We start from the raw sequence: 20072 nt of genomic DNA, 5'->3' as shown, positions 1-20072 counted from the left end.
CCATGATGTTGTTGTTCCCGGCTCTTTGCTCGAACAGAAGTGCTTCCTGTGAAAGATACCTTAATTTATCCCAAAAAAAAAAGGAATTTGGCCAGAGTTGCTGAAAGGCATTATGAAACGGTTCAGGTCTTCACTTAATGTTAATTGGTTTCGCTTCGTTAACTAAATGAGAACTCATTTCTGAAGTATAAGAATCCTAGCAAAGAAGCTGGGAAGGCTAGAGATCTTAACACAGAATTACAACTTTCCCCAATTATGGTAGTTTGTTTCATTGTTTTCAACAAAAACGCCTAATTGTTTAAAGCAATCATTTGAATCCAACAATTTAAGCTGGTAAGTTAAAACTCATCAATGGTTTTTATATCGGTACTTATTTGATACCATGATAAGCAACCATTTCCACTCAACAGTTCAATATGTGACGTGTCTTCAATAATTTTATATTATATTTATCTAACGTTAATCAAAGTATTGAAGACCTATATCTATAAACAGTAGCTTCAAAAATCAACACCGGGCCTTGCATGATACAGCTTAGTTTTAATCAGAAATCAATATGTACATTCAGTTTAATAGTTGATGTTTCTGAAAGGAGAAGCATATTCCATTTTCCTTGAATGTGTCTGTCTATATTAGAATAACAATTTCTTTGACGAATCACCATTGATTCAAGTGTTAATTAAGAAGCTTTTTTTCCTTTACCTAGTTCCCCTTAACCAGTGGATATATCCAGAAGAACAATTCCCTTCAATATATGTTCATTAACTTTTTTCTTCCCCGTGTCTCTATTCTTATTCATCTGAGTATATAACCGATGCAATTCATTAGCGTACAAAATGCTAGTGCAATGCGCTTTCAGAGATAAAACCATATAATTATCATCCTCTACAGTAGTTAGGAGTAATAGATAGCACACAGAATAGGGCAAAAGTCCAAATTTCCCAAATCAAGCTGAACTCAAAGGCACTATGTACATAAATACTAGAGTTTATTATAATTATTTTCATTCACAGACAGGAACTTCGATAAACACTGGTAATGAAGGATGATTTTGATTGTTTTTAGATCTGAAGAGAGATTCAGTTATTAACAGTACTTAAGGAGACAGAAAAGGAAAAGAGCAAAAAAGGAATGATTCAGTACTCAATCTCCGTTCTTTTTCTTCTTGTGCTCCTCTGACTCAAGAAGATCCTCCAACACCTTATCATCCAAACACTCGATCTCGATAACATGATGATTCTGTCGTGCACCAGAAGAACTTCCATAGGATGATGGTGATGATGATGATGATGATGACGATGATGATGCTAAATGAGGTGGATATGGTGGTGAGCCCCTTATTTGAGAATAGTACTCACTAGGGAAATTGAGAATTGCAAGATGACCCCTCATGTTAAAGGCTGCTCGATCATAAGCTCGAGCTGCTTCTTCAGCAGTATCAAATGTCCCCAACCACACCCTTGTCCCTTGCTTTGATGGATCTCTTATCTCCGACGCATACTTCCCCCACGGCCGCCGCCTGACGCCGCGGTACCGAACCTCTTCCCTTGCCTTCTCCTCCTTGCCATGCTTCCCCTTCTGGTGGTCCTCCATGGTCTTCTTGTGTTTGCTAATAAACTTGGTTTTTTCAATATTTGACCTACCCTTTTATTTCCTCCTGATTTTGTACGGTTAATTTCGTCATTGCCTATATGCTTATATAAATAGTCTCTGGGTGAAAATGTGTCAAATCTAAGGAAAATATTATTCTTTCTCTATCTCAATCTAGGAACGTACATTGACCAAGATTTGTTTCCCGGAAGGTTCCCTTTCGAAACAGAAGTGTATAAATTCGATTCTTCGACTATGTCTATGTTTTGCCATGAAACTGGAGCAAACTATTCCTAGACATGTAAGTTTAAACTTTTGAATGAAAGATATATAAATAATTTTATATTACATCTTTAATACATTTCATCAAAGAGGAGTCTTTTAAGTTTATTTAAAGGTCATCTTCATCTATCTTATAATGTTATTTAGGTTTAAAGTGTGTGGACTATACATGAATTTTTATTCAATTTTGTACTAAAATTTAATTTTTATTTTAAAAAATAAGATAACAAATACGTACTGAACTCTAGACCATAAAAATTTGACATCATAAAGCAATTATATTGAAAATTTAAATTATTAATTACATAAAAATACATGAATAATTTTATATATCATATCTAATAAATATGTGAATTGGGTTCAAATCTTTCTCATCAATATGTACGTACGAAAAATCTTATTTCGTACGTATTCCATTGCGAGCAGAATCATAGATTTTCCGACGCTATACAGTTCCATCCATTAGCGACACCGGAATTCTGTTTTTATTCACAAGCACTTTTTATGAAGGTTTATCTGATGGGATGTGGAGACAACTTTATGCTCCCACAGCTTGACGAGAATCCACAAATTATACAAACTATGCTAAAAGTTTACATATCATAGGGATTAAATAATAGATTTAATGATTTAAAAAAAAAATTGATCTCAATACCAGTTTGATTATTGACTCCAACTTGCATACAAGTTCATATCTATATTATCCTCATTTATTGAGACAAGTCAAATGCACAATCAAGTATAAATCTTTGTGTCAAATTTTTGCCTGTTTTGATAGTCTTGTTGCGCCTTTATTCACTTAATACGCCTGAAGAGTACGTCCAGCCCGATGAGGAATACTAGGGTTCCCTCGTGTATAGAGTGAGAGAAGCCATGTTGCTAAAATGGAGTGAAAGCAGAGTAGAAAAAATGCAAGAGGAGAAGCAGTTTTCATCCTTCTTTGATATCTCAAAAGGAGAAGCATGTTTAAGACTTATTGACCTTAATTCTAAAAGGTTGATTCTTTGATTGGAGATTTTAAGTGAGAGAAAAAATTCCGATATTAGACCCCTTTTTTCGTATAATTTTGTAGCAAGCAACAGCAATGGGGGATAAATATTTCTCAAATGCACGGTTGGACCAAACTCGAATTTTGATAGAAATTATCTCATTGATTTTCTATAGTTTGACCATATTCAGATTTTGAATTAGAGCTTCCATGCATGAGGGTTTTGTTAAATGGAGAACAGAGGATATTAGTAATCATGTTCTATCTTGAGCAGTGAGATTCAAATATGAATATCTCTTTGATTAGTTGTTGAATCTTGGTCAAATTTGATTAATGCTTTCCATTTTTATAGGTCTCTAATCTGATCAAGGATTTTTTATTGGAGTAATTTGGTTGTAGAAAAGAATTTCAAACGGAACCTTGTTTTTGTAACTATCTCTTACTTCGTTGATACAACTTGTGTTTGAGTTGTACATGTATTCATTGTTGCTATTTGGGACAATTTGTAATCTCACTTTAGTTTATAGTAATAATTGGGTGGACTCCAAAATCAGTCCCGTAGTTAATAATACTTACATTGAGGGAATTTTTCACATTAAATTTATTTTGTGTTGCTTTGAGTTTGATTCTTATACAATTATTATTGGCAAATCAATTTATCTTGTGTTAAATCATTCATAAAAGGTTCCGGGAAAGAAAAATTAGTGTTATTTTTTCCAACAATTATTTGATGAAGCTAGCTGCTTCAATATTTTGCATGGATAGAATCACCAAGCTTAACCATTCATACTTATACATAGTACTTTCATATTTATATTTATAAAGAAAAAAATATTTCTACAGCCATTTTAGATAAGATTATCTACAGCTACCCTATATAATTATATATTACGGATAGTACATAGTTATAACATTAAAGTTGCTTTTTTTTCTCTCCACGTTAGCAAACAAGTTCTGAAAAGTGACTATAATTATGTACTACCGATAGTACATAGTTATAAACAGTAGTTGTAGATAGCCTTATCTATAGTGGTTATAAAAATGTTTACCCCATTTATATATTCATTTATAAGCGATAATATAAAAATCTAAGCCTTATTATATATATTCTTGAACAATTCATATTATATATTTATTTTACATAATGTTCTAAATTGGTGGTTTAGGCCCTTTACACGGCTCACACCCACCATAGGATGAAACAGTTGTATCATAATATTTCTTTAATTCTCTCATAATAGACGAAACCTTCCACTATTTGTCTAACCATGTACTTGTTTCCTGTGATTCACATTACCTTCGCATGTAGTAATCATGTGCTCAATTACATGTGCTATAGAGTATTCTCCATAATTATCTATATGAATACAAGCGGACGGGACGGCCGGCAGCCCGCTAAGTTCGCCCATGTTAGCCCGCCAACCCCTTTTTTTTTTTACTTTACACGTAACCTAACCTAACTTTACCTCACGAGTTAATCTTTTTTGTTTGTTTTTTTGCCAAATCAGCTGTCAAATCTTTTATTTATTAGAATTATCATATTTATTCATGAAATCATTGAAAAAAAATGTAGCCATAAAGTGCAGCTATTGTGGATTTTCAAGTGAACAATGTTGTCAACAATGGTATTTTACTATGACTAATATTCCTGATATTTGGTAGAAGTAAGTTTGTACAAATAATAATAATTTTTTAAATCTATCAAGAAAATCTCAACACATAGGCGGGTTGGCGGGGCGGGATAGGGCGAACTGAGTTTCTCAACCTCCTATCAAAAGCGGGTGAGGCAGGCTGACTCGTTTGTAAGAAGGTTAATGCGGGGCAGGGCATGCTTCCCACTTTGCCACCTATATTAACACAAATATCGAAGTTTGTGTAGGTCAATCTTTTTGTTCCTCACAACATATAGAGGAGCAACCACAAGCAACAAATCAGTCCACCCATATCAAAGTGAACCTTAACCATCAGTCTACTCATTTCGTATCAAACATATATTATCTATAAATATTACTTGCAAAAAAATTTGAATGGAGAACACTACATTTTATTATATATTTTCTTCATCACTGCGTGTTTTACATATATTAATTTTAAGGTATATATAAATTGATGCACTTAATGGCTTAGAAATATTCATGCATGAGTGCATGTGTCATTTTGGGCTTTTTAGGCTTATTCCATAGTTTAGGGAACTTTAGTGATTGTCTGTTATTTTATATTTCCGTTATTTCTTTGATTTTCCTTTGATTATGCATGATTCCTTTTCATTATGTTTGATTTTATTTTTATTTTATTTTGTTTTTCTATTTAAGGTTTGGAGAACCCTATTGTTATTTGATTGTTTTTGGTTAAAAAAATTCAAAAAAGAGAAATAGTATTTTTCGTAATTCTTGTGTCTGTTCTTCCTTTATGTTTAGCCAATGTGTTACTACTTCAACATTATTTGGTAATCAGAGCTCTGGTTGTCATATAAATGGATGAACATAACAACAGTGGGTGAGGTCAAGGTCATGGACAGTGAGGTCGAGGCGGCAACGGTAGAGGACATGGTAACACCCTCAATAGCGATGACGAACAACCACAATTCGACGTGTGGGACGATGCAATGACAAAAAAAGATAGACGAATTCAAGAGCTCGAACAACTGCTTGCCTTAAAATAGTTGAACGAGTCAAATGAAAGAAGGAAGTCTAAAAGATCAGTAACAAAATTCCATTCTGGATCCATGAGCGAAAAAGACATAGTCAGTTTGTCAATCAATCTTTTTTTAAATATTGGGATGAAGATTGGGATCCTGGAATTTGAGGGGGGGAGGGCACTTATCCAAATGAGTTCACGACTGGTTTCATACCGTCCAAAAGGTCTTTGACATCAAAGACTTAACAGAAGACCAAAATATCAAATTGGTTGCTATCAAACTGAAGAAGCACACCTCTATTTGGTGAGAACACGTTAAGAAGCAGTGAACTAGAGAATGGAAGTCGAAGATCAAAAGTTGGGACAAGATGAAAAAGTTGCTATGAAAGATGTTTCTTCCTAATTGTTAAAAGGAGGAAGCATTTATCGAATATCACACCTAAAGCATGTTGATTTAATGGCCGAACAATATACCAGTGAGTTTGACTTCCCGAGGATGTGTTGTGATGTGGCTAAAGAAGATGAACAAATGATTTCTCGATATTTGAGATAGTTATGAATTGAGATTTCTGATGTTGTTCAGTTGTATCAATATTAGGGTTATAATGATATTGTAGATTGGCTTTAAAGGTAGAAGGACAATGTAAAAGAAAGGAGAATATCTCAAATTTTAGAGTCAGTTTTCTAAGTCAGTAATGATTGTTAATCCGACTCCGACACCAGTGGAATTAAAGGAAGTGATTTCCAAACTTGTTTTAAGAAAGGACGGAGTTGTAGCAAATATACTATAGGAAGATCCATAGCCAAGATGTGCTACAAGTGTGGGGGGATTGGGCATTTTGCTACGGATTGTCCAAATCAGCATATTATGATGCTTATTGAAGCTACAGTCTATGCTAAGGTCTCTAATTATTATGAATCAAATAAAGAACAGAACAATGAATATCCATTTGTTGAGGCTCCACTCTATGACGAGGTCTATATCTATAAGGAATCCGACGGAGAGTACGATGATGAGAATCCAATGGTTGATGCTCCGGTTTATGACAAGTTTCTTGTCTATGATAAGTATGATATGGAGCAAGATGATGAGAATCCAAACGAGGAAGAAATATTTTATAACGATTTCAGTGAGTCCCTAATTGTCCATAAAGCTTTAAATGTTGTTGTAGTAGAAGAAGAACTATGGCTTAAGCATAACATCTTTCATACTAAGTGCACTAGTGGAGAAAAGGTTTGCAAACATTATAATAAAGAAAGGGAATTGCAAGAATGAGTTGCTTACTTCCATGGTGGATGCAAACTTTAAAATGAAGATAGATGATATTGGATTGCAACATTCACATTTTAATATCTCTGACAAAGCTGAAGTTCTATCCAAAGATATATAGGGAATGATCGTTGATTCAAGAAATCCTTAGTTTGTCAACAAACTTGGGCATGACAAACATAGCAACCTTCTACTTTATGGAGATAACAATTTAGCTTTTGTATAAATTTAACTAGAGATAATCAGGGGGCAATATGACTTGATGTTACCTCAAGCAGAATTTTCCTATGATAGATCAAAGATGCAATCATTGAACCAACATAAAATATGGAAGAAAAAATAAGACATAGAAAAAAAATCAGTGTTGTAAATTTCTAACATATTTAATTTTTTTTCTATTTTTTGGTCCTCAATCTATTTTCTCTTTTTTTATTTATATATATGTTCTTATTTTTCTTCTATTTTTTTGTCGTTAGTCTATTTTATTTTTTATTGAGAATATTTTTACTTATTTTTTTACTTTTAATCTTTTATATTTCTGTTGTAAGCTTCCAACATATTTGATCTTTTTTTTGTCTTCTCGGTCTATTTTATTCTTTTTTATTTAGACATTTTTCATTTTATTATTTTTAGTCTTTTCTATAAATGTTGTAATTTTTTATTATATTTGGTCTTATTTTTTCTTTTATTTTTTTTGTTCTCAATCAATTTTCTTTTTCTAAAAAGGTAAAATAGATATTTAGTTTCTAACTGTGTTAATTATGTATTTAGGTATAAAAAAATATGGGGTAAATAATTAAAAAAATAAATGTATAAATGATTTAAAATAAAACCGGATTTTTAAATTTTTCGTAAAATGTTTGAAAGATGGGATAGGTTATTCTACTTACCTATTTTTCTGTCTACCTTTGCCTACCATACTAAAATACCATTAGATCAGAATCTTAACTAACATTTATATTTTTCTATCTTCTTGAGATTCTGATCTAACGGTATTAGATAGTGGTAGGTAGAAAAAATGGTAGGTAGAATATCTTATCCCTTGAAAGATACCATATTTTGGGGGTGGTTAGGAAGTAAAACTCATTCGTTAGAATAAAAATAGAAATCCATTTTTAAAGGTCATTATGTATTTCTCCATATAATCCCAAGCAAATACTATTTGAACAACGGATTCAGCCATTGAAGATTTAGTGATAGTGACTGTACAGTCATTTTTTCACAAATTATATTTCTAATTGCCACGCGTTCAAAATAATTTTTCAAAGTGCCAGATGACCAAAAGTGCTACAACCCATAACATTTTTGGTTTGCCCACGTGTCATGATGTTTGAGGCCACCAAACATATTGCAGGCTATAGCACTTTTAGTGGTCAAAATGCCAGCTTGCTCTGACATAAAGAGGGATACGTTGCAAGCCCCCACCAATAGCGACGCGAGTCATAGAACTTTTGGTCTATATCTTCAGCCTGCAGCTAGCCCCCCAAAGTACTACGGGTCATAGCACGAAGAGTTCAAAGTATATAATCTGTGATCTATTTTTGAATTGTCCTCAAACTTCAATTAACGTACCCATTAGAAGAGTTCGAGTTCGTAATTTGGAAACATTAAAGGGCCATTTACACTAATTATAAGTGTTTAAAACTTTAGTAATATAATAGAGAGGCCTAACTTGCAAGCTATTGTAAAGCCTAATTTGGTATGAGGAGTTATATCACTTTGTAACAGAGTTGGATTCTACATCTTAGTGCAGGTTATACTTATTCAAATCTGTATAACAATTCAAAAATAGATTGCAATTATAATTGTTCATGCTATGACCCGTAACACTTTTGGAGGGGCTTGTCACATGTCCCACTTTATGTCAGAGACTTTGACCATTAAAAGTGCTATGGCTCGCAGCACGTTTGGTGGCCTCAAATAAGCTGACACTTTTGGAACATGTGGGCAATCCAAAAGTGCTATGGGTTGAAACACTTTTGGCCGCATGACACTTTAGAAAATTGTTTTGAACACGTGGCAATTAGGAAAATAATTTATCAAAAAGTGACAACAGTATCACTATCCATGACACCATAGGATATCACACTACACTCAATCATGGCCTCATCTGCATACCCATGAAAAACCCTTGTCTCTATCAATTTCAACAAATCTTCTCAGCTCAGGTATCTCACTATCTTTATTTTTTTATGAAATTAACAATGCTGCTATTATTCGATTATTTTGTTTCGAAATTCATTCATATCATCTCCATGTTTTGAATGTTATGTTTCGACTCATTATTTTCCATTGATTAACATTTTTTTATACCGACGTTCGGTGCATTAATGTTTTTTAATGTTTCATTAAGGATTACTTTTCAAACTGAAAGAATAAATTGTGTTTGACAAATAAATTAAAAAAAAATTCAAAAATGGATGAACCAATAAATTTTAAAAAATAAATCAAAACTCAAGGTGAAATACAATAGAGCATAACAACATATTTATTAGGGACTTGTAATATTTCAAATTTTCAAATGCTTCATTTATTGAACTATTTGTGTATTTTGTTTAGTCTGTATTTTCTTAAATTTTGGACTCTGAGATCTAAAAGTGTTTACTTTTCAATGTTGGTTAGCTTGCTGGAGTGTTGTTCTACAATATATCTTGATGATTATATTTGAATAATTTTACTGGATTCAACAGCTTGTCCAAGCATCATTTAGGTACAATGCATTTCCACATACATTTTTTTAAATTTATTTATTTATTTATAATTTATTTAAATATTTTCTGGATCTGTTTTTATTGTAGATAGGTTTAACAATAGGAAAGCATGTGGAGTAAGAGTAAAGTGAAGTGATCTTAATTTCTGTAATAGATTTATTTCAATTTTTTGTATATTAAATCTGTATTGTATTTGAAGTGCTTTTATTTATAAAGAGATATTTTTATTTTTTGCCCCCTCTCAATAAAATTTCTGCATCCACCACTTCATTTTTATGAAAAAGTGGCAATACTAACACTATCCCGAAACTTTACAACTTATTATGCAACAAGCGATTATGGCTATAGCACCAGCTCATTCCCTGACTTCCTTTCTTCTCTTAGGGGGGCGTTTGGTTGGAGGTTTTCGAGGAGATTGATAAGGAAATGTGAAGTGGGAAAATTGGGTGCCCATGTTTGGTTGAGAGAGATTCATAATTTACCTACCTAAATTCCTTTGCTAGCAAACCAGTTTGTCCATGATTTTGAAGCCAGATAGCCGGCCAAGAAAAACCTTTGCTGAGGAGGTATTTCTGGTTATCTATGTATTTGGTCATATTGTATTATAAGCAAAAGACGAGCGTACCCTTGGACATACCTTGCGATGATGCTTGAGAGAAAGAAACGGGCATGAGGGTTGTGGATCCAGAGCAACCTTCAGTGGAGCTACTTCCACAAACTAATGGGTTCCCCACAATACCACAAAGTAAAAGTGAATCAAGGCAAAAGCACACTTGAAACAGAGAGTAAACTTTAAAATAATAGAACACTATCTTGTCCGCAAACAGAGATAGAATCAAAGAGACACTTAATGGGTTCCCCGCTTCTGATGGTTGCTCACCGGAAAAACTCGACACACCAATTCCAAAGACAGACTTTGTCCTTTTTTTAACGTATGGACGTTGGCAACACACACGATTTGCAAATGAACGTTGGGAAATGATAACCCTCTTTTACGGATAGAGGGCAGCAAGGTTGTTTCGTCTTTTTTTAAAAACAAGGATATTTTTGTAATATTACATTTTTTTTCCATCTATATTTTACCAAAAGCCAAACATAGATTTTACAAAAATTACCTAATTTTCCCAGTAAAATTGTTTTCTACCAAACAACTTTTTTTATATTTTTCTACCAAACTCACTTCCCAACCATTTTCCTACTAATCACATTTTCCTATAATTCATAAAAATTTCTCTTCAACCAAACGCCCCTTCAAAAGACATTTCTTCTTTTTCTTCAACTATGTAATTAGCTTTCCCTAGCACCGGTCAGGAGAACGGTAAGAGTTCCTCCTGTTCCACCGACTAATCGAAGGCTATTGCTTCTGTCTTCCTCTTGATGGCAGTTATCTTTAATCATTGTCAAAAGTAGAGATTATAATGAATTGAGAATTATGATGAGACAAACGGTTACTCAATTCAAACTTTAAAAGGTTCTGCAATTGACCCCATCCGACATAATATGATATCCTCCCTAGGACTTTTGACCAAATGGTACTATGCCCTTTCCACCAAAACACTCCCCTTGCACGCTATATTGCTCACCTGCTCACCTGATGTAGGCATACGTTCCATATGTATATATTATTTTATTAAAAAAGAGTTTTAATTTGATCTCTCAACTATATACCAACATAATTTAATTTTATTAAATTGTGAAAAACAAATTTACACTTACATATAATAACTATTTTGATGAATGTCACATTTTTATTTTTTTAATATAATTAAACTTATTAAATGGTATATTAAAATATAATGCATCAAAATTAAATTAATATTATTTTATAAAATTTTATAATTATATAATATTATGCATTAGAGTGGTAATAGAAAAGGGTTTTATATTATAATAAATCAACGTTATTATTATTTTTTTTTTTGAGCGAGACTAAATCACGTTCTACCCAAATAAAGCACTATTTTATAACTTATAAAAAAGAAATGAAAATGTTACTGAGAAGTAATTATGGAGTTTGAATCCGAATGTAAGAATTTCAATGTTTGAATCCTGCAACTGTTTGTGACTTGCAGTCCAAGATATTATTACAATATATGGGCTATACGCATATGCATATACGTCATTTGTCATTTTTATTCCTTCTAGAACAATATATGGGCTAGCCCCAAGAACAAAAATAAAAAACAGGAAACGATGAAGTGTCTGGGGGCGTAAGAGTGTAAATAAGTTAGCTTAGGTTAGATTAGATTTTCACTTAAATAGATTAGATTTGTGTAACAAAGTTTAGTCTGACCTATATTCAAAAAATAAAAAATTTGACCTAGGTCTGTTAGCCTATTTAAATCTATTAAACATTTCATAATTCAAAAATAACTAAAATAATATTACTATATAATATTATTCAAAATTATTAAAATAATAATTTTATTTATTTTAATTAAAATAAATAATATGATATAGGCCGACCTGTAAGCTTATAAGCTCAACATGTATAAAAAAGCCTATGGCTTACTTTCTAAATAGTTTTTTAAAAGCCTATACATATTCTATTTGACAATTTTGTAATTAGGAGCGTAAATGGGCTAGGCCAGCCTACAGGGACGTACAACCTAGCTTATATTAGACCAGGCTTGGCCTATTACAAATGATGAAATAGAATATGTTTAGACTTTTTTAAAAACTTATTTAGAAAACAGGCCACATGCTATTTTATACATGTCGGGCCTATAAGTTTACAGGTTGTGCTATATCATATTATTTAATAATTTTGAATAGTAAAATAATATTATTTTAATTGTTGAATATTTAATAGGCTTAAACAGGCTAACAGCCTTAGGCCAAGACTTTTATTTTTAAAATATAAGTCAGACAAGACTTGTAATTTAGGGTTTACATAGGCTAATAAGTCAGGCCAAACTAATGTTTTTACATAAATCTGACCTATTTAAATCAAAGCGTAGCCTAATCTAACCTAACTTATTCACACTCCTATTTATAATAAGTTAATTCTGACCTAATATAAATTAACTCATAAATTCCTCTAAACCAGCCTAACTCACTTACGTACTTCCCTGCTCGGCCCAACAGATCTTAAGAAAACAAGTGACGAGGCTCACGAGGAACCTAATCATTAAGCTGCAGGCTAGCTTCTCTCTTTATAGGGAGAACATCTTCTATGCAACCGATGTAGATACTACTGCCATTAAGAATTAAACATTTGTGTTTAAACCGTGTTTTTGTCTTTTACATTTTAGGGTGTGTGCTTAAGTGTTTAATTTTTATTGGATAGATGTATACAAAATTGGGTGCAGCGGTAGTATATTAAAAATTTCCCTCTATAGGTTCCTTCGCGAGTAAATATGCACAAAGTTGCCCTCTCGATAGGGGTGAGTCAGTGAATAGAACTTCCCTTGCCTTATCCATGATCGTATCCAGGCCAGCATAGTAGACATCTTTAACTTATATAAGAATACTTGTGTGAATTTACCTTATTCAATTAGGTATCTATACTAAAATGAAATCCGTTTAAAAAAATTATCAATATAAAAAAAGAGGTAGGATCCTTTGACACTGGTATCAAATTTTAATTTTGACACCTCATCTCAGAACCGTTAGATCAAAAAAAATCAATGACTCTGATTTGCAAGCATGTGACACCATTGATCTTTTTTGATCTAACGGCTTTGAGATGAGGTGTCAAAATTGAATTTTGACACCGATGTCAAAGAATCCTACCTCATAAAAAATTATCAATATATTATTGTAATTATTTTATTTTCTATATATTTCGCACATCCAAAACATTATATATTGTAATTGATGCCAGTTATTCAACACATGTTTTTATTCTTTTTAAAGACCTTGAGCTAGTATAGTTTAAATAATGAATTAAGCCCTATATGAGAGGATTTTACTTACGTACTAAAAGCATTTTGTGGTTAAAATCAAATTAGGCATTGGGCTTTCGTTTTTCGAGACACATATTTTTTTATCTAATATTTATTATTATTTTTTGGGGCAAGTTTTGATTTCGATAGCTGTTTACCTCTTTTCTCTCATTATTAATTTTGCAAACTGTAATGCCTAACTTGTTTGAAAAGTTTACAAATCGTTGAACAAAAAAACTAAGAAAGTAAGGGATTAATTATGATTTCATGCTTTGACAAAAAAACACTATCATAGGTAGTTGGTAAAATCAGCATAGCTTAATTCATTCAAGCCTGATTTGGTGGAGATGATAAATAAGCGGATGAATATAATAAAAGAGCTTGATAAGATGAAAGGCTATGAGTTTAATATACACAGATATTATTGTGTTTGATACACACTAGATAAGTCATATGAGATGATAATATGATATGATTGTATTATCATATCTTATGTTTAAAACTAATCAGATTATCTAAGAATATAATATAAGGGATTTATACTATCAGATTATCTAAGAATATAATATAAGGGATTTATACTTCTGCTATTACTGCAGAAGTATAATCTCCTGCCATAGACTTATCAAACTATGTGCCTTAATTTTTTTATTTCAAAAAAATCTAGGCCTCATTAGTGAATGTCTCTGTAGCAAAATCTCAAAATCTCTGCTGTCACTGCAGAGGTATAAAGTCCATAATATAAATAGATAACAAATATAAATAGATAAAAATATTTTTTATTGCATAATTTTATATTGATTTTTTTCCATTTGACTTATTTATATATTATTCCTATTTTAAATTATAAAAAAAATAGAATTCATTATTTAAAATAAAACATATTAGAATATTTAAATTAATTACAAAAATTTCAAAATAAGGAATATATATCTTCATCAAATAAATTTTTAAAAATAAATTTTAAATTGACTGTCAGTTTTTATACATGTTAGGAGTGTTCGCGGTCTAGATTGGATCGATTTTGGAAGCAAAAATCATCTGATTCAATCTCTTCGATTTGATTATATAATCATCCATTCGGTTTGGATTTTTTTACAAATCCGATCCGATCCAATCCAAATTTTTTTAGTTTGGATTGGATCAATTTTCGATATTTTGAAAAGCCTAAAATAATTTTGATGATTATCGTGCAAATAACATATCTTTTGTATGTATCGGTATTGTAAAGTTTTTTTTTTTGAAAGACAAAATCATCAATAAACGATAATATAAATTTTTTTAGATATGAAACTCTACACAGACAAAATTTTGCTGATGGGGTATGACTAGATTTTTTTTTTGTTTAGCTTATGAATTAATGGGTCTTGCATTATAAATGGAGAAAAGCCCAAGTAAATAAAGAGAAATTAATATATTAGATTAGTTTGTACTGATTAATAAATAGCTTTGAATAATATTAACACACACAAAAATCTCGAACAACTGGTAGAAAGCATAAACATCATAACGTATCATATCCCATCTTCGTCAACCCATCTTCGTCAACCCTTAATGCGGTGAAAATAATGAATTGGGTTATATTTTTGAAACCATTTGTTTAAGTGAACTTTTCAACCTTGATTGTATAACTTCTTGTAGCGAGATAAAACAGGTTGATTCGTTGGGCTTTATTTTTTAGCAAATTTGAATTAATTCGTCTAATCCTTCTCCTTTATTTAATTTTAAATTGGTTGCTACAGGTGAATTATTAAACTTTCCGACCCATAAATAAAGGTATAATGATGAGTCGCAACCTGATTGTAGGTTTGTAGTAACCTAAGGATGCTTTGAACATGCTTCCAGAATCCCTTTCTAAACCCCAAGTCAGTGACAAACGCAAAAAATTTTATTTATGTCTGCACACTTAATGTAGAGTTAGGCAATGCCCCTAGAAAAATAATTTTTTTTTTTTTAAATGCATTAAAAACAAAATAATATAAACAAGAAATCAACCCTTCATCTTGTCTTTTGCCTTCGTGGCGGCTTTGAAGCTTTGTTCCTTTGTTTTGTTAATAATAAGTTATCTGTAGCTAATATTGTTGCAATGGTCATTAGCTAATATTTTTTATCCATCTTTTGGATTTGATCCTTTTTTATTTGGTGCGAAAATACATTTAAAAAAATAATGTTATTTTGTTGGGGAAATGAAACTTTTCTAACTTATTGTTTATGAGTGTGTCTTTTTAAGTACTGATAATATTAATATTAATTATTTTTTGAAAGGTAAGCTATGTAAAGTACTTGCGTAATGTGTGTTATGATCTAAGTCATTTGTTCCGTTTGATAAAATTATTCTCTGTCATTTTATACACTTGCAGGGCATGAGGGTTCTCAACATAGTTTATTGAATAAACAACCAATCTACACTTCTCATAATAATATTAATCATAAGAGTTTATGACTGCACTTGCACACACTTGCACAAAACTAGGTTCGCCGATGCCCCAAGTTGTAAGCAGTTATTTCTTATGCCAAAAATAAATACCATCAAGGCTTATTACAAATATAAATAAATAAATATCACCAAAGCTCAAGCTATCATATTCTAAAGTAAAATAACAGAGCTTACCAGAAAGAAGAAAAAAAGAGAGTAAAATAACAGAAGATGTCACCCATCAACATTCATCTAGTAGGACTTGTCTGGACATTATGATAGGCCGTATTAGTGGCCCATTACAGGATGGGCCCGTCACAAAGCCTGTGGGAAGTGCTTTAGCCAGCTTCTCATAATCATCCCAAATACTAGAACGCCAAGACCAACAGAAATCAGCTACTAAGATCCAACTCATGAATTGTCTTGTTGCAAAATCAACAGCCACATGTACAAGAGTATTAATACCTGGAGCCAATGATCAAACCCAACTTCCGGGGTCTTGCCATCCAAGACAACAATGGAAGCAAAGGAATCAAATGAAAGAATCTGACCTTGACTTAATGCGTGGTTAATATAAATGGTTGTTGTACTCATTTTGGTACGTCTTAGTATTTGTCGGGTAAAAATGATTTTTTCTTTTCTTTTTTGTGTGATGAGGGCCTAAAAGCAATAAAAACAAAAAACGAAACAAGTTAATTCACTTATTATTTTGATACAAATTAATTCATGCATAATATCAGGTTTAATTGTTAAGTTGTTTGGTTTATAATTAAATGAAACAAATTACTGTTTTATTTTAAAACAACTTTTTTTAAACATTTTTATGCATTCAAATTAAAGCATTATAAAAAATTGTATTTGACTGTACCCAAAAAAACAAAAAACAAAACTGTATTTGTGTTATGATTTTAATATTTTTAAATAATATACTCTCCCCGAATTGTAAAATTTTGTGTATGATTATTCCCAAGTGCGTGTATGCAAAATTGCAAATCCGAGAAGGACGGTATATCATAGCCTGTTCACTGTGTGTTAACGAGCTGAGCCGAGAGCCGAGCTTTGTTCTTAAAAGATTAAGTCTGTGCTTAAATATGTTAGCTTGACCAAGTCTGTTACACGTTATAAATATAATTATTGATCTGTGGCCTGACTTATTTACAAAAAAAATAAAAGTCTGGTTTAGTCTGTTAGCCTATTTTAAACAAATAAGATATAAAAATTTATTCAAACTGAATATATAAATTCAAGTTATATCAAAACAACATAATATAAAACAAAAACATTCAAAAACTCTGTTTAACCAATAAACTTGGATGAAATAGATTGAAGAAAAAGAGAGGGCTATTACAAGTAGTATAAAAAATATAAAATAAAATAAAAATATATATACTAGGTCGGCCTGAGAAACTCTAAGGCCGAGCTTTTGAATTGGAGCATGAAGTCTTTTTATTAAACGAGTTTTTATACAAGTTCAAGCTGTGTGCGAATAACCAATTTTAGACATGTAAACTCAGGTCTTCACGAGCCGAGCGAAAGGCCACACCCTTACTCTTCACATTATTTCCTCCTTCACCTCTGCGCCTCTCTTTTATCATTTTTTTTCCCCTCCCAAGTTAATCTTCTGGTATCATAGCTCACTCTTCTCCAGTCTCTTTAATAGTTGCACTAATTGAGAGTTATCTTATCGATCCTCCATTATACTTGTTACTTTCCCTCATCACGACCTAACTAGTTGACTTCCATGATTTGAGGTGATCTATTACAGGTTTATGACAAATCTGGCTAAGTCTAATATATTTAGTAAAATATAATATATATTTTTTGGTGTGGAAATATAACATATTTAGATTTTTTTTTTAACAAAAACCTATTAAGAAATAGGCTGTAGACTTACTTTTACGAGGTTTAACCAACAAGGACATATATTGTATTATTTATTTTAATTAAATTAAAATAAAACAATAATTTATATAAATTTAGTTAATAAAACAATATTATTTTATTTTTTTCTAATTCTTGATAAATATTAAGAGTTTGATAGACTTAAATAAGCTAAGTTAGACATTTTTTTTAAATATACGTCAGATTAGATCAATAGTTTAGCTTATTTGAGGAAAATAATTTGAGTTAAAATATTTATATAGGCATAACATAACATATTTAAATCAAAGTGATCCAAAATAATAACACTATAAATTTTTTTTTTATATTTGAAATAATTATATATTTATCATTCAATGTGTATTAAATAACCAAATCACAAAGATTATAACCAAAATATCAAAATTTCATATTTAATAAAAAATAATAATCTAAAATAAATATAAAATTTTTCTGATGAAAATATATATAAAAATACAATTCATTTTTTATAATATCATATTACTATCTTAATATTGAAAAACAAAATGAATAAATAACGATATATACATATATATATCACATGAGTCAACTCATTTTTCATGATATGAAATTATTATTGTCAAATGAGTCATTCTAACTATGCTAAAAAATAATATATAATATTATGTATATATGTACAAAATTTAAAGCAAAGAAAGAAATTCATACAAAAGATGGATGATAAGAGCAGTGGCAGAGCCAGTAATTTATGTCAGAAGAGGCGAGAATAAATTTACATACACTTGGTTTTTATAACAAAAATACAAGAAAAATGATTTTTTTTTTAAAAAAATAATCATTAATTTTTTTTTAGTCCTCTGTATTAACTTATTGTGTAATTTGTCTGTTTAAACTTTTTTAAATCCTCTGTATCATTAAAATGATCTGATGCACGCTTCATAAGAGTTAAGGCTCCACAAAACTGACAAATGAGAAGAGAAGCAACAATATCTTGTCTAAGATGTTCAGTGAGAAATAGAAACCACCAACCGCTATTTCAAAATTGGGATATATTTTTTTTGTGGTAAGAAAAAAATTATTTTATATTGTAGAAATAAAAGTATAAGTGAGACCCATAAGTAAGAGAGAAAAAAGAGTAGTGGGACCCAACCTCTTTTTGAGTGTGTAAGAGAGTTGTTTATCTCATGTAAAATGAGATAAATATAACCCTTCTAAATTATTGATCATTTATAAGTCGCACAGTTAAATGTTTGTGCATTGCAACTTGCAAGTCAAAACAAAGTATCCAATTGTCAATATTTTTGTTAAGCATTTTCACCAATTGTGATTTTTTATTTATCATTTGATTCCCTGTAATTTTAAATTTATTATTTAGATTCATTGTGCTTAAATAATATATCATTTAATTTTCTATGGTTTCAAATTCTCACTTATATTTATTTTGGTTATAAAAATATATCACATAGACCCTTGTGTCTTATATATACATAATTTTTTATTTTATTTTTCTCAACTTTTTCTTGTATTAATATCATATTATAAATTAAAATTATATACCGAAAATTATAAATTATTTATTTAAATTAATTTTGATTAATAATAATATCAATTATGTCCTTATAATTTTATACATATTAAAAATTTTATTTTCCTGCAAATAAATAAAAATAAATTTTAAAAAAATTGAATTATTTTTAACACAAAAATAAATTTAAATTAAAAATTATTTTATTTTATCTATTTTTATCCGATTTTAAAATTATCAAACGAAAGTAAATATTTTATTTTTATATTTAATTTATCTTAAATAATATCTTTTTAATTTTTAAATATATTTTTAAAATAAAAAATAAGATAATTTATAAATTAATTTCAAAATAAATCAATGTTGTAAAAACCGGACCGACCCGGTCGGGTCGACCCAGAAATCGGTGAACCGGTCATGTAACTGGTCCGGTTTTCATATTGGACCGGCCATGTTACAGAACCGGAGTGACCCGGTGCGACTCTGTCGGTTTTCGTAAAAACCGGTGACCCGATCAGTTCAACCGGTAACCCGATCCGGTCTATAAAAAAACAAAAAATTAATTTATTTTCATAAATTAATATCTTCTTTTTTTTTACTCTCAAACACAAATAATTTGTTTTCTTTTGAAATATTTGAGTGACTTGTAGCTTATTAACTTACATAGATTATGTACCTACAACACTAATATTATCTTGATTATGCAATATGCAGGAAATTTTGATTTGAACCTGAAACACTAACATCACAAATATTATATGTTTGATTGATCTTTCGTTGGACAATGATATGTAATTTATTATTTTCATATTAAAATATTTGAAATTGGTATATCTTTGTACAAGTATTTAAGTATATTTATAGTTTTTTTAATATAAATTGAAGATTTGCATATACTTACCG

The 20072-nt window shown here is 30.5% G+C and overlaps 1 protein-coding gene across 1 annotated transcript; it reads right to left on the bottom strand.

The window, feature by feature from the left end:
* Positions 1-1143: 1143 nt before the first annotated feature.
* Positions 1144-1598, bottom strand: LOC133313627 (ethylene-responsive transcription factor ERF098-like). The gene has a single exon (XM_061515025.1). The coding sequence runs from the start codon at positions 1591-1593 to the stop codon at positions 1144-1146; it is 450 nt and encodes a 149-aa protein (XP_061371009.1). The 5' UTR covers positions 1594-1598.
* Between the last annotated feature and the right edge of the window lie 18474 nt (positions 1599-20072).

The sequence above is a fragment of the Gastrolobium bilobum genome, unplaced genomic scaffold, assembly GCF_033153095.1.
Source record: "Gastrolobium bilobum isolate Gb01-03AN ecotype WA unplaced genomic scaffold, APGP_CSIRO_Gbil_v1 utg33260, whole genome shotgun sequence".
Classification (NCBI taxonomy): Eukaryota; Viridiplantae; Streptophyta; class Magnoliopsida; order Fabales; family Fabaceae; genus Gastrolobium; species Gastrolobium bilobum.
Note: the sequence above shows the minus strand (reverse complement) of the source record. Positions and strands in the feature narration are given on the sequence as shown.